At 47.2% G+C, this 13719-nt stretch overlaps 1 protein-coding gene across 1 annotated transcript; it reads left to right on the top strand.

Annotated features, from left to right (window-relative positions):
• Window positions 1–1666: 1666 nt before the first annotated feature.
• LOC311323311 (sodium-dependent neutral amino acid transporter B(0)AT3-like) lies at window positions 1667–12638 on the top strand (the record flags this gene model as incomplete). Its single annotated transcript, XM_084455512.1, has 12 exons — window positions 1667–1820; window positions 8384–8524; window positions 9195–9332; window positions 9662–9843; window positions 10068–10178; window positions 10361–10473; window positions 10586–10714; window positions 10900–11056; window positions 11276–11480; window positions 11671–11830; window positions 12084–12246; window positions 12411–12638. 12 exons carry the CDS (start codon window positions 1667–1669, stop codon window positions 12636–12638), a joined length of 1881 nt encoding a protein of 626 aa, XP_084311638.1.
• Between the last annotated feature and the right edge of the window lie 1081 nt (window positions 12639–13719).

The raw sequence follows: 13719 nt of genomic DNA, 5'->3' as shown, positions 1-13719 counted from the left end.
AGGTGAATGGCCAGTCCGGCTGTGTTTGGGCAGCCCGTGGACCTGACCCGTGATTCGGATCTGCTCCAAAATGTAATGGGTTCTAAGTCCGACCATGCTACACCCTTCCACCAGGTTTCATGAAAATCGGTCCAGTAGTTTTTGCATAATCCTGAAACGCACGCATGCACAAATGCACGCACAAACGCACACACATACATGCACACACACCACCGAAAACATTACTTCTCACCCTGCGCTGTTACTGGGGCGGAGGTAATACAGTAAATTTAAATGTCACTGTTTTTTTCCCTCAATCACTGAATTTTGCTTGGCTTACCTGTTTATCACATCTCAAAAGGAGGGCACATTCCACATAAAATTGTGTATAAAATGGTTATAGCTTCTGTAACATTCCCCTCTGTAAAGGTCAGTCAAGTTTATTTATATAGCACGTTTACACAAGCATATGGAACACGGTGTTTAAAAAACATAGTAAAAATATTTTTTTTTAAAACATGAAAAGAAAATCATTTTAAAACAGTAAAAACTGAAAATACATGGTTATATCAAGAAGATCTAAATATAAATGAGGCTACATGATAAAAGTCGAGATTATAAAGGTGGCTTAAGATGTTGCTTAAAATTCTCCATACATGTAGTTTCAGTCATTCTCAGGGTCTCTGGCAGCGTATTCCAGAGGCTGGGGGCATAAAAACTGAAGGCTGCCTCCCCGTGTCTCGTGGTTCTGGCTCTAGGAAGCGTTAAAGATTCAGTGCCAGCGGTCCTCAGGGATTCAGGTGCATGACTATGAAGTCATTTATAAACTAATAAAAGATTCTTAAAAATCTATCTGTACCATCCATCCATCCATCCATCTTCATCCGCTTATCCGGGGTTGGGTCGCGGAGGCAGCAGTTCCAGCAGGGGGCCCCAGACATCCCTTTCCAGCATCGACCAGCTCTGCCTGGGGAATCTTTAGTCGCTCCCAGGCCAGTGCGGAGATGTAGTCCCGCCACCTGGTCCTGGGTCTACCCCGCGGCCTCCTCCCAGCTGGACACGCCTGGAACACCTCCCTAGGGAGGCGCCCAGGAGGCATCCTCACTAGATGCCCGAACCACCTCAACTGGCTCCTTTCGACGCAAAGGAGCAGCGGCTCTACTCCGAGTCTCTCCCGGATGACTGAACTTCTCACCCGATCTCTCATGGAGACCCCAGCCACCCTCTGAAGAAAACTCATTTCGGCCGCTTGTATCCGTGTTTCTTTACTGACTGGTAACGATGTTATCAGCTCTTTACTGGTCCCTCCTTCAGGACATCAGGCTGTGCAGCAGCAGCATCACCAGGTTATCCATTAAACAGCTGATAAAAAAAGTGGGTTAGGCCACAATGATACCAAATCATGGCCTTTCCACACTCCCTCCCTGGTACACCTGCTTTGTTTCCCCCTACAAACATATAAAAGCTGCTTCCTCTGGGCCGAGATCTCAGAGCTGGACAGAGTCACATTACACACACATCAGAGCTAAATCACTGGTGAAAGTCTGGGAGAGCAGAGAGGGCTTTCAACTTTAACTAAGTGACCAAGACTGGGACAGTGAAATTGTCCGGAATATTACTAACAAAGACACCGCTGCATCAACTGCACCAACAGAGTCAAACATCCGGGTGCTATTGAGAGCTCAGGATGTCAGATGAGGGGATGGCCGTGGACACAGAGGGGAAAGAGGAGAGACCAAAGTGGGATAACAAGGTTCAGTATCTGCTGACCTGTATTGGCTTCGCCGTGGGACTGGGCAACGTGTGGCGATTCCCCTACCTGTGCCAAATCTATGGAGGAGGTGAGGCGTTTCCTTCGCTTAAAAATCAGCCATTATTATTGCCAGCAATGATTTATCACATTGGTATGGTGATTCATATTCAAGTTTCCCTGGAAGAGTTATATGTTTTTTTAAGTATATTAACTGGTGACTAGAATTACCTAAGCTCCTAAATATCTGGGTCAAGCAAATGGGCAGTGTTTCCTGTGGAACTGATCTCTTGGTGTGTGGGTGTGTGAAAAAAAGACTCAGATTTCAAAACCAAAGCGGGGGATCGGAGACCGCCCTTCTTCCTCCCTTGTTCCTCTCTCAAATGCTCCTAGCTCAAATGGAGCAGGCTCTGCTTCGGCTCAAACTGTATTTTGAGATAACGTTATGTAACGTTAGCAACACAAGGCCAATTTATCATATTCATTTTTTACTTATCCGATCAGACAACTGAACTGCATGAGGCATTCCTCTCCGAACAGAGTTTACTGGTCCCTGGGAAGCGGGCAAAACTGTTAGCCTACTAGCTTTCCTTGTTCCTTAATGCTAATCCCCCGGTGTGAATCATGGCTAGCCGGCAATAACCTAGCCTACCTGACTGGTCTCATCATTCTCCTCTCTTCCTCTTCAAAAATCGTTGTATGTCCATCTGGAAAATTTGTATTTATATATTAGGTTATAGGATCCGCTAGTTGTCATCGGAATTATAAAACCAAAGGCTTTACCAACGTGCTTGAGGTGGGCAGGAGCTGTTGGTATGTCTAACTGTAGCTATAACGGCACTTAGATTACTAACATAAATGTATTTTAGACAGTAAGCTAGGCATTTTGAGGAGTAGGTCTAGGTGCCAGCACCAGTGTTTGGCCCAATTCAAACACTGGTTAACACTATGGTAATATTTGAGTGTCAATAGCCTACCTATCTTTCGTTGTAACCTCATGCCGCTCACTGAAGAAAAAATCCCTTCACGCGCCGAGTCTTCCGATCACCTCAGAAAGGAGCGGCACAGAGCGCGCGGCCTATAGGCTCTTAATAGAGTCTTATTGAAAATAAATAGTCCTAATGTGGGCGCGACAGTGGTTTTGAAAGCGCATTTAGGCAGAAATATTTATAAAGTTTAAGATCTTTAATTTACGACTTTTATATATATAGCCTAATTTTTATTATTGTTTTTTTTATCAAATGTTTGGTGTGGCGGCAAGGATCTTGACGTGCGCCACGGCAAGACCTTACCAGCGGAAACGCTGAAATGGGTCAGGTAGTGGGGCAGATAACCATAAAAGCATTAGATTTGGTAGCCTACTTATAGCCAAAGGCATTCCAAAAAAGCATATTGAGCCATCATGAATTTTCAATATTCATCATCATCATCATCTTCATCCGCTTATCCAGGGTCGGGTCGCGGAGGCAGCAGCTCCAGCAGGGGGCCCCAGACATCCCTTTCCCTAGCAGCATCAACCAGCTCTGCCTGGGGAATCTTTAGCCGCTCACAGGCCAGTGCGGAGATGTAGTCCCGCCACCTAGTCCTGGGTCTACCCCGCGGCCTCCTCCCAGCCGGACACGCCTGGAACACCTCCCTAGGGAGGCGCCCAGGAGGCATCCTCACTAGATGCCCGAACCACCTCAACTGGCTCCTTTCGACGCAAAGGAGCAGCGGCTCTACTCCGAGTCTCTCCCGGATGACTGAACTTCTCACCCGATCTCTCAGGGAGACCCCAGCCACCCTCCGGAGAAAACTCATTTCGGCCGCTTGTATCCGTGATCTCGTTCTTTCGGTCATGACCCATCCTTCATGACCATAGGTGAGGGTGGGGACGAAGATAGACCGGTAGATCGAGAGCTTTGCCTTTTGGCTCAGCTCTCTTTTCGTCACAACAGTGCGGTAAAGCAACTGCAGAACCGCACCAGCTGCTCCGATTCTCCGGCCAAACTCCCTCTCCATGGTTCCCTCACTCGTGAACAAGACCCCCAGATACTTGAACTCCTTCACTTGGGGTAAGGACTCATTTCCTACTCGGAGCGGACAGGCCACCGGTTTCCTGCTGAGAACCATGGCCTCAGATTTAGAAGTGCTTATTCTCATCCCAACCGCTTCACACTCAGTTGCGAACCTATCCAGAGAGTGCTGGAGGTCGCAGGCAGCTGATGCCATCAGGACCACATCATCTGCAAAAAGCAGTGACGTGATCCCCAGCTCACCGAACTGCAAACCCACCTCCCCCCGGCTACGCCTCGATATCCTGTCCATGAAAATCACAAACAGGATTGGTGACAAAGCGCAGCCCTGGCGGAGGCCAACACCCACCGGAAAGGAAGACGACTTACTGCCGAGGACCCGGACACAGCTCTCGCTCTGGGTGTACAGGGATTGGATGGCCCTAAGTAGGGACCCCCTCACCCCATACTCCCGCATAACCCTCCACAAGACCTCTCGGGGGACCCGGTCGTAAGCCTTCTCCAAGTCCACAAAACACATGTAGACAGGTTGGGCAAACTCCCAAGCCCCCTCCAAGATCCTTGCGAGAGTGAAGAGCTGGTCGGTAGTTCCACGACCAGGACGAAATCCGCATTGTTCCTCTTCGATCTGAGGTTCGACTATCGGCCGGACCCTCCTTTCCAGCACCTTGGAGTAAACTTTCCCTGGGAGGCTGAGTAATGTGATGCCTCTATAATTCGCACACACCCTCTGGTCCCCTTTTTTGAATATTGGGACCACCACCCCAGTCTGCCACTCCTTCGGCACTGACCCAGACTTCCACGCAATGTTACAGAGGCGTGTCAACCAAGACAGCCCCTCTACACCCAGCGCCTTCAGCATTTCTGGACGGATCTCATCAGTCCCTGGGGCTCTGCCACTGTGGAGTTGTTTGACTACCTCAGTGACCTCCTCCAAGGACATTGACGACCCCCCATCATCTTCCGGCTCTGCCTCGATCGTAGAGGGTGGATTAGTCGGGTTCAGGAGTTCCTCAAAGTGCTCCTTCCAACGCTCAACAACCTCCTCAGTTGAGGTCAGCAGTGTCCCCTCCTTGCTGTATACAGCTTGGATGGTCCCCCGCTTTCCCTTCCTGAGGTGTCTGATGGTCTTCCAGAAACACTTTGGTGCCGACCGAAAGTCCTTCTCCATGGTTTCTCCGAACTCCTCCCACACCCGCTGCTTTGCCTTGGTCACGGCCGAAGCCGCAGCCCTCCGGGCCAGTCGATACCCTGCAACTGTTTCTGGGGTCTCCCGGGCTAACATAACCCGGAAGGCCTCCTTCTTCAGTCGGACGGCTTCCCTCACCACCGCTGTCCACCACGGTGTCCGAGGGTTACCGCCCCTTGAGGTACCTATGGCCCTCAGGCCACAGCTCCCAGCCGCAGCTTCAGCAATGGAGGCTTTGAACACCGACCACTCATGCTCGATGTCCCCAAACTCCACAGGGATGCCTGAGAAGCTCCGCCGGAGGTGGCAATTGAAATCTCTCCGGACAGGCTCTTCCTCCAGACGTTCCCAGTTCACCCTCACTACACGCTTGGGTTTTCCAGGTCTGTCCAGAAGTTTCCCCCGCCATCGAAACCAGCTCACCACCAGATGGTGATCAGTGGACAGCTCTGCCCCTCTCTTTACCCGAGTGTCCAAAACGCATGGCCTCAGATCAGATGATACGATAACGAAATCGATCATCGACCTTCGGCCTAAGGTGTTCTGATGCCAGGTGTACTTGTGGGCATCCTTGTGTTCGAACATGGTGTTTGTTATGGACAAACCGTGACTAGCACAGAAGTCCAACAACAAAACACCACTCGGGTTCAGATCGTGGTGGCCATGCCTCCCAATCACGCCCCTCCAAGTTTCTCCATCATTGCCTACGTGTGCATTGAAGTCCCCCAGTAGGACACTGGAGTCCCCTGCAGGAGCCCCCAAAAGGACTCCACTCAGGGTCTGCAGGAAGGCTGAGTACTCTGAACTGCTGTTCGGTGCATAAGCACAAACCACAGTCAGAGTCCCCCCCCCCACAGTCCTAAGGCGCAGGGAGGCGACCCTCTCGTCCACTGGGGTGAACTCCAGCACAGAGGCGCTCAGCTGGGGGCTAGCTAGTATAGCCACACCTGCCTTACGCCTCATACCGTGAGCAACTCCGGAGAAGAACAGGGTCCAACCCCTATCCAGGAGTTTGGTTCCGGCGCCGCTGCTGTGCGTGGAGGATAGCCCCACCAGGTGTAATTGGTATCGCTCCACCTCCCTCACAAGCTCCGGCTCCTTCCCCCCCAGCGAGGTCACGTTCCATGTCCCCAGAGCCAGCCTTTGCCGCCCGGGTCCGGTCCGTCGGTGTCCCCCGCCTTCACCGCCACCTAGTTGGCAGCGCACCCGACCCCGACAATTCCTCCCGCGGGTGGTGGGTCCACGGGACGATGGAGGAGGAGATGGTGCTTCCACGTTGCTTATTCGGGCTGGGCCCGGCCGGGCTCCGTGGTAAGCCCGGCCACCAGGCGCTCGCATGCGGGCCCTCCGTCTGGGCCTGGCTCCAGACGAGGGCCCCGGGCTTCCTCCGGGCCGGGTCTCTCTTCCTTTAGGTTGTTTTTTCATCAGGGTTTTTGCCTGTAACCCCAGGTAGGGGGGCTAGGGGGTACTACCACTTGCCCAAGGTGGACCCCCAGACTAGTGGAGGGAAGGAGGCGTCTTACTTCTCCATTCTAGTTTTGCAACTAGCCACTGCCGCTATACTGCCGCTATCAATATTCAATATGTTCTAATATATATATATATATATATATATATATATATATATAGGCTATATATATATATATATATATTAAAATAGCCTGCCAGTTTCTCAGCCATCCTGGAACTGACCTCTTAGCGGTGGACACCCTGAGGGGAGACGTGCACCATAGCCTAGCCTATATGTCCATGAGCAATTTCAGACCACTGACTTGTTTTATAGGTTTTGCCAAATTTTCAATCTGCAGAAAAATCCATCATGGCACAGACCATGGGTTCTTTAGGCATATTTGTTCCCTGTGAGGAAAGACACAAGCATAGGCCTACCTGGTTTCAGGCCGAGGCTTCAAAACCCAGCATTTGTTTAAATAGACCCTTTTGCTTAGGTAAGTGAAGTTTCATGTTTATCTGACACTTGTAAATATGAGCGCCTCTCCTAAATAGGCCGACACCGATTTATTTTGACGGCGAAGTGAATGGAGGGTGAAAGGACTAGTCTGGCATGAGCGAGCATGCGACTACAGCACTGAAAACTGAAAAGGGCTAGGGTAACGTTAGCTATTACCGCAACACATTTCCGAACTGCAGTTTATAAACAGCTTTGCACGTTGTGGCATTTCTCAAACCGTACATAATACATTTCACTCACATTTGTCAGGCACAAAGTCACAGAACACAGCCCTGGAGTCACTGGCTGACAATCAAAAGACACGCAGACCAAGAGATGCGCTACTGAGCCCAAGTGCTGCAAGCCAGACAGGATGCGCTGAAAGCTAACAAGCAACTTGACTTTAAGTTTAGCCACTGTTATTTGCTGACATCAGACTTGGAGAGGAGATAACACAAGTTTACCTGATTGCTGTTATCGCAATTCAGTCTCATGCTTTTTTTTCCCTCTTTTCATTGTCCAAAATGTAGCTCCGCTTCATCTTCTTCTCTATGCTGTAACTGATTGACACCTGCTTTGGCACGAGAGAAGGGGAAGGCGGGGCCTTACGTAATTTGAGGGGCCCTACGCAACTTGCGTAGTGAGCGTATAGAGAGGGCCGGTAGGCTATGAAAAGACCCCAAATGAACACTGTAAGCGGATTCCTTGATTACTATAAGTTAATTATTTAAACAGCATTTGCATAGGAATTATTCTGTCCCAAGCTTTGTGGTCCATAGCGGTTGATCACTAACCGTATTAACTATGCGGTTATCACTGTAGTGGAAAATACAAGGGAAACAATAATATCCTACTGTAAATTGCTGCTATGGGCGACATATTGAAAATTCCTGATGGCTCAAATATATTTGGCTGTAAGTATACCAAATGTCATGCTTTTATCACAAAATGCACAATTGTGGATTTTTTTTCAGCTAAGCTGCTCCGCTATTAAGCTAATTGTGAGGCTCATCAGATGTTACTGGTCAGGATTATAGGCCTACTGGTCATGATAATACTTCAAGAAGCTCCCATAGAATCCTGCAACCATCTACACTTTCTTTTGAATTAATCATTCATCAGATAAAGTAGATTCTCTATAAGTGATGCAAACAGTCTTTTCAGAGACGATAGGGCTGCTGGGTTGTCCCCATCATGTACTTCCTTAGATGAAGTCAACCTCACACTTTATGGATATGGGTCAAGGACAGGCTGAGTTACTACTGGAAATTCCAAGCCCAGGAATGTGCGTCTGTTAGTCCATTAACCTCACATAGAGGCCTCACATTTTAGGCAGTAATACAAACTCAGATCGAAGAGAACTGTGTCTGACCAATGGCGCGACATGTCGGTTAAGTTAGAGAATAACAGACATAACTGCAAATTCACATTATTAGAGAGAGGATATCCTGACCCCTGACCTCTGTCTCTGGTCCCTGACCTCTAACCTTTAATCTGCCCAGGTGCCTTCCTCATCCCCTACTTGATAGCCCTGGTGTTCGAAGGCTTGCCGCTACTCTACCTGGAGCTGGCCATCGGACAGAGGCTCCGCCTGGGCAGCATCGGTGTCTGGAAGTCCATCTCACCCTACCTTGGGGGCGTGGGTATGTCTGACTACAAGCCTCCTGGCTGCCCCACGGACGAAACTGGCAACCATGGAAGAACGTGCCTTCTCCTCCCTGGCACCACGCCAGGATGTGATTAGGGCCACGGACTCTCTATCCAACCACTCACCTCTGCTTTCCCCTAGGGTCCTGGTCTTTTTAAACCTTTTTTAAAAAGTTTCTTATGTTTTCCTTTTAACATTTTATCTTTTAATCTAATTTGGTTCTTAATTGCTGGATTTGTTGTTTCAAATTGATTAATGATTTTGTGTATATTGTTTTTAGACTTCTGTGCTAAGCACAGAGAGATTTATTTGTATTTGAAAGTGTGCTATATAAATCCGATCCATAATTATTATTTATTTATTTATGTATTTATTTATGTATTTATATATTTATTTATTTATTTATGATTGTTATTATACTTATTATTATTATTATTATTAGTAGTAGTAGTAATGTGGTAATAATAGTAATAATAGTAATAATAATAATAATAATAATAATACGTGGCACCTAAACTGCATTGAACAAAAACATCCCTCAACAAGATGAAGAAAGCCAATGCTTTGTACATTCACCATAGGTCATACTCATATCATATTACTGTGAACAGGCTAATGAACTATTTCCTGTGTATCATATCAGTGATGTCATTGCCTGTGTGCAGGTATTGCCTCCATGATGGTGTCCTTCCTGGTGAGTGTGTTCTACAACACCATCATTGCCTGGGTGCTGTGGTACTTCTTTCATTCCTTCCAGAACCCGCTGCCCTGGAGCCAGTGTCCTCTCAATGACGAACACACCGGTAGGCTGGAGCAATGCCCACAATGCTATAATATCTGACCCTACAATTTCCGATTAAAATACCCTTTTAATGGATAATGCCCATGTACATACATTTTTTAAATCTAGTACTACTGTATGATTAACGAAGGTATGGTAAACCAGCCCATTGAGTTACTAAATAGGTTATGAATGTTAATAAGGGTACTGCATCCATGGAGACACAGAGGTCACACTGATAAATTCCCAGTTAACAGTTTACAATAATTGACAAACTCTCCTCTGACAAAACAATGCCACCCAAACATGTTTTGTTTACTATCTCTCTACCACCACAACACTCTCTATCAGGCTACGTGAAGGAGTGCGTGGATAGCACCCCAGTGAATTATTTCTGGTATCGTCAGACCCTGAACATCACACCTGACATTGAGACCAACGGTTCCGTGCAGTGGTGGATGGTTATATGCGTGGCAACTGCTTGGTGCATAGTCTACATCTGCTTCATCAGGGGAATCGAGACCATGGGGAAGGTCGGTAGGTTTCTACTTGCCAGGTTTTGGTAGGAGAGGAATTTTCTTTTCTTCCTGGTTAAGCATTCGTGTGTTAATGGCTCTGAATGTTAGTTGAGACAGAGATTATTAGGGCAACAGGAAACACACATGAACAGAAAACTGCTCTAGTGTCATTTGTGATTCATGTTCCTATGAAATTGCTGGTCGTATAAGGCTTGTGGTGTTTGTTTATCTTCCAATAGGTTGTGTATGTAACAGTCATGTTCCCCTATCTGGTTCTCACTATCTTCCTGATCCGAGCGCTCACCCTACCTGGAGCTTCAGACGGCCTAGTCTACCTTTTTACCCCGGATGTGAGTCCTGTGTTGGATAGCAGTGAAGTGACAATTGTATATGTGTGTGCTTGTGTGAGAGAGATATTTTGCTAAGGCTTGCAAAGAAAAATATAATTTATTCCTATAAATTCTTGTAAATTCCCAGAAATGTGCAGCCGTCTGATCATTTCTTTCCACCATCCACCCTTTTGTGTCTTCAGTGGGAACACCTCAAGAACCCCCAGGTGTGGCTGGACGCTTCTACTCAGATCTTCTTCTCTCTGGCGCTGGCCTTCGGAGGCCTCATCACCTTCTCCAGCTACAACCCTGAGAAGTAAGTCCACTTGTCATCGTATCTGGGTCAAATAGAATGCAGCTATGTTAGATTGAGCTTGTCTGCCACAACCAATGGCATAGTCCCAACAGTGCAAACTCGTGTTTTTCAGGAATGACTGTGAGAGGGATGCTGTCCTGGTGGGGGTAATAAACAGCGCCACATCACTCTACGCCTCCATCCCCATCTTCGCCATCCTGGGCTTCAAAGCCAATTCCAACTTCCTTTCCTGTCTTAATGGGTAATGTGTGACGAAAACAAAGTGTTGATATTACTGGTTAAACCACCCAACTTCCGCATCTACCGCTAGACAAAGGCCCAGGGGGTGAAATTTGGGCTTCTCAAGTTACTGACAGGGCTAAAGGTTGGAGATCACTTCGTTTTTGATGTTTCAGCAGTACTTCAAGATCGTTTTTTCATTCACAGTAATATCTTAGCTCTGACCAATGAGTTTAACATTGGGGACCATAACATAACTATTGACAACTATGACGAGTGGTTGAACGACTTGAACAGGAGCTTCCCAATGCAGGTTTCCTCCCTGAACATCACATACTGCAACCTGCAGACCTTCCTTCGCCAGGTAGGACACTCAAGTCGTTTGGCAAAATTATTGCGAGTACAAGTTCTTTCCAGCAGCTCTCTCTCTTGTTTACTCGCTCATCTTTATCCTTAACTTTTCTCACCCTCTTTCTCACCCTCTTCTCCCTTCAACTCTCTCTCTCACCCCTACCGTCCACACTGCAAACCTCCCTCCCGTGTCTCCATCTCCTCCCTCTGCACCTCACATATTATCCTCCAGAGTGCGTCAGGGACAGGAATGGCTTTCATCGTCTTCACCGAGGCAGTGATCGAGATGCCGGGCTCTCAGTTGTGGGCGGTGCTTTTCTTCATCATGCTCTTCAGCCTGGGCCTCTCCTCCATGTTCGGAAGCATGGAGGGCATCCTCTGCCCCCTCAGCGACCTCCACATGATACCCAAGTGGATACCAAAGGAGGTCTCCACAGGTAGAGAGAGAGAGATAAGATTAGCCTAGCTTGTTTATCATACGCTAAACATCACAAGGTCAGTGTTTAGGTCCAATGCAAGGTGTTTTAACGACTGGAAGCAAGTCTAGTGTTGAGGGGCATGACTTTGTACAGTAAGGCCCTATAACACTCCCCTCGGACGTTCTTTCTGTTCTTCTTTACCCACCAGCGTTGGTCTGCCTGGTGTCTTTCCTGGTGGCCCTGATCTTCACCATGGGTTCAGGGAACTACTGGCTGGAGATCTTCAATGGCTACGTGGGTTCAGTCCCTCTCCTGATCATTGCCTTCTTCGAGATTGTCGCAGTGATCTACATTTACGGAATTAGACGGTAAAGACTGTTTTTGCCGTTTGATCCATTGCTACGGTGCCTTGTATTCTTGTCAACAGTTTGGTGTCCTTCTCAGGTCTACAAACTGCAATAGGCAGTAACGGGTAAACTATGATATGTAGTGAATCACTTGGGTTCTTCTGAGGTATATCTCTAAAGTTGCATCTTCCTGAACTTCCAAGTGCCCAATTTAATCTTGGATGTTTAAATGGGAGGTATCTTAGGTTTAAATGTAGACTGTGTCTCCATTTAGGTTCAGTGATGACATTCTCTTCATGACTGGGAGGAGGCCCAACATCTTCTGGAAGGCATGCTGGCTGGTCATCAGTCCTCTGATGCTCGTTGTCGTCTTTGTGGCGTATGTTGCTATCCAGTTGCAGAAGCACCCTACCTACCCTGCATGGGATCCAGACTATGTAAGTCTAGCAGATACATAAGTTGGTAGATTGACAGCAGGCCTATCGGTATTCTAGAATATAATAAGAGTGACTGCTCAGAGCACAACCTGTTGAGCGGCAACATCATACACATTTTGCAGCACTTAATGCAGGCCTGCCTTGACTTGACTATCTCCCCACAGGAGCAGTTCCCTGAGACATACGTGAAGCCCTACCCAGACTGGGTGTTTGCCATCTGTGTCCTCCTCTCCGCTGTGCCAGTCATCTCCATCCCCATCGTGGTTATCTACCAGCTCATCTGCTGTGCCAAGCACCGGCGTTCCTCCCACCCCAACCTCAACGGGTCCAACCCCTATGCCAACGATGGCTTCACTGTTGACACGTTAGACCAGCATAAGACCACAATATGAATGCAGATTCAGACAAACTGGGATTAAGCTGTCCATGTTACTGACTCATGAAGTGAAATGGACATTTGATGATTTAAAAAAAAAAAAAATCTGTTGTATGCACTGTGAGAAGACTTTAAAATGAAAAATGACAAATTGTAAAAGATTTGTGGTATATTAATGTACTTTTTTATTGCAGAAGCTACGCCAATAACAGTATATAATACAGATACAGAATATATTCCTTTTTCAAGAATTTATCTGTGATATCACTTCCTTGTTGTTCTTTAACAGTGTACCAAATACAGCAAAGTGTAGAAAAAGCTACGAACAGGATAAAAGAAAAGTAAAGCTTTGACTATACAGTCCTATATACCTATTCACATTCAGTATTTCTTCCAATGAACAAGCAGGAACGTGTTCAGTTAAATATTGATGACCGACGTTCTTATTGGAATTAGAAATTTGCTGGACACAGTGAATTAACAACCAAAGTCCAGAGTGAGAGAGGAAAGGAGGGACCCTACTATTTTAACAATCCATCTTTATTGATCATGTGTGTGTTTTATAGGGCCACTTTTATGAATCCTCCTTATCACTATACTCTACAGTTTTATAGCAGCTTGGTGAGGACTGTATTTCTCCTTTTCCTATCCTGACAGTTTTAAGCCCCAGACGCATTGGAAGAGTCTGACGCTAGCGTTTTGAAGTACAACAATTGTTTTAAATGGCCGATCACGCACCAAAAGCGTTTTGAGGCAAGTCAAACTGCCTTGACGCTACTACTCCGAACTTGTTTACATTTTGGAGCGTCAAGTGGGGACAAATCAATCTAAATTAAATCAGCTCCCTATCAAAGCTGACGCCTGCAGTGCGCCATAGGAGCGTCAAATGAGGACGAGTCAAATGAAGCGCGTCAATTGACTCTTCCAGTGCGTTTGGGGCTTTAGAGAGAGCTCAAATAAACCCTATTGGAATACGTAATTCTCTGTAGGTGCCATTTGTAGTCTAAGCACGAATGGCCATGAGGTCCTCAGTGACTTTGGGTGTGGCAGCTTGTCTGACTCGCATCAGCCTCAGGTCCCCAAGCTTTCTCTCCAGA

This window comes from Borostomias antarcticus (assembly GCF_949987555.1).
Source record: "Borostomias antarcticus genome assembly, chromosome: 21".
Taxonomy (NCBI): domain Eukaryota; kingdom Metazoa; phylum Chordata; class Actinopteri; order Stomiiformes; family Stomiidae; genus Borostomias; species Borostomias antarcticus.
Note: the sequence above shows the minus strand (reverse complement) of the source record. Positions and strands in the feature narration are given on the sequence as shown.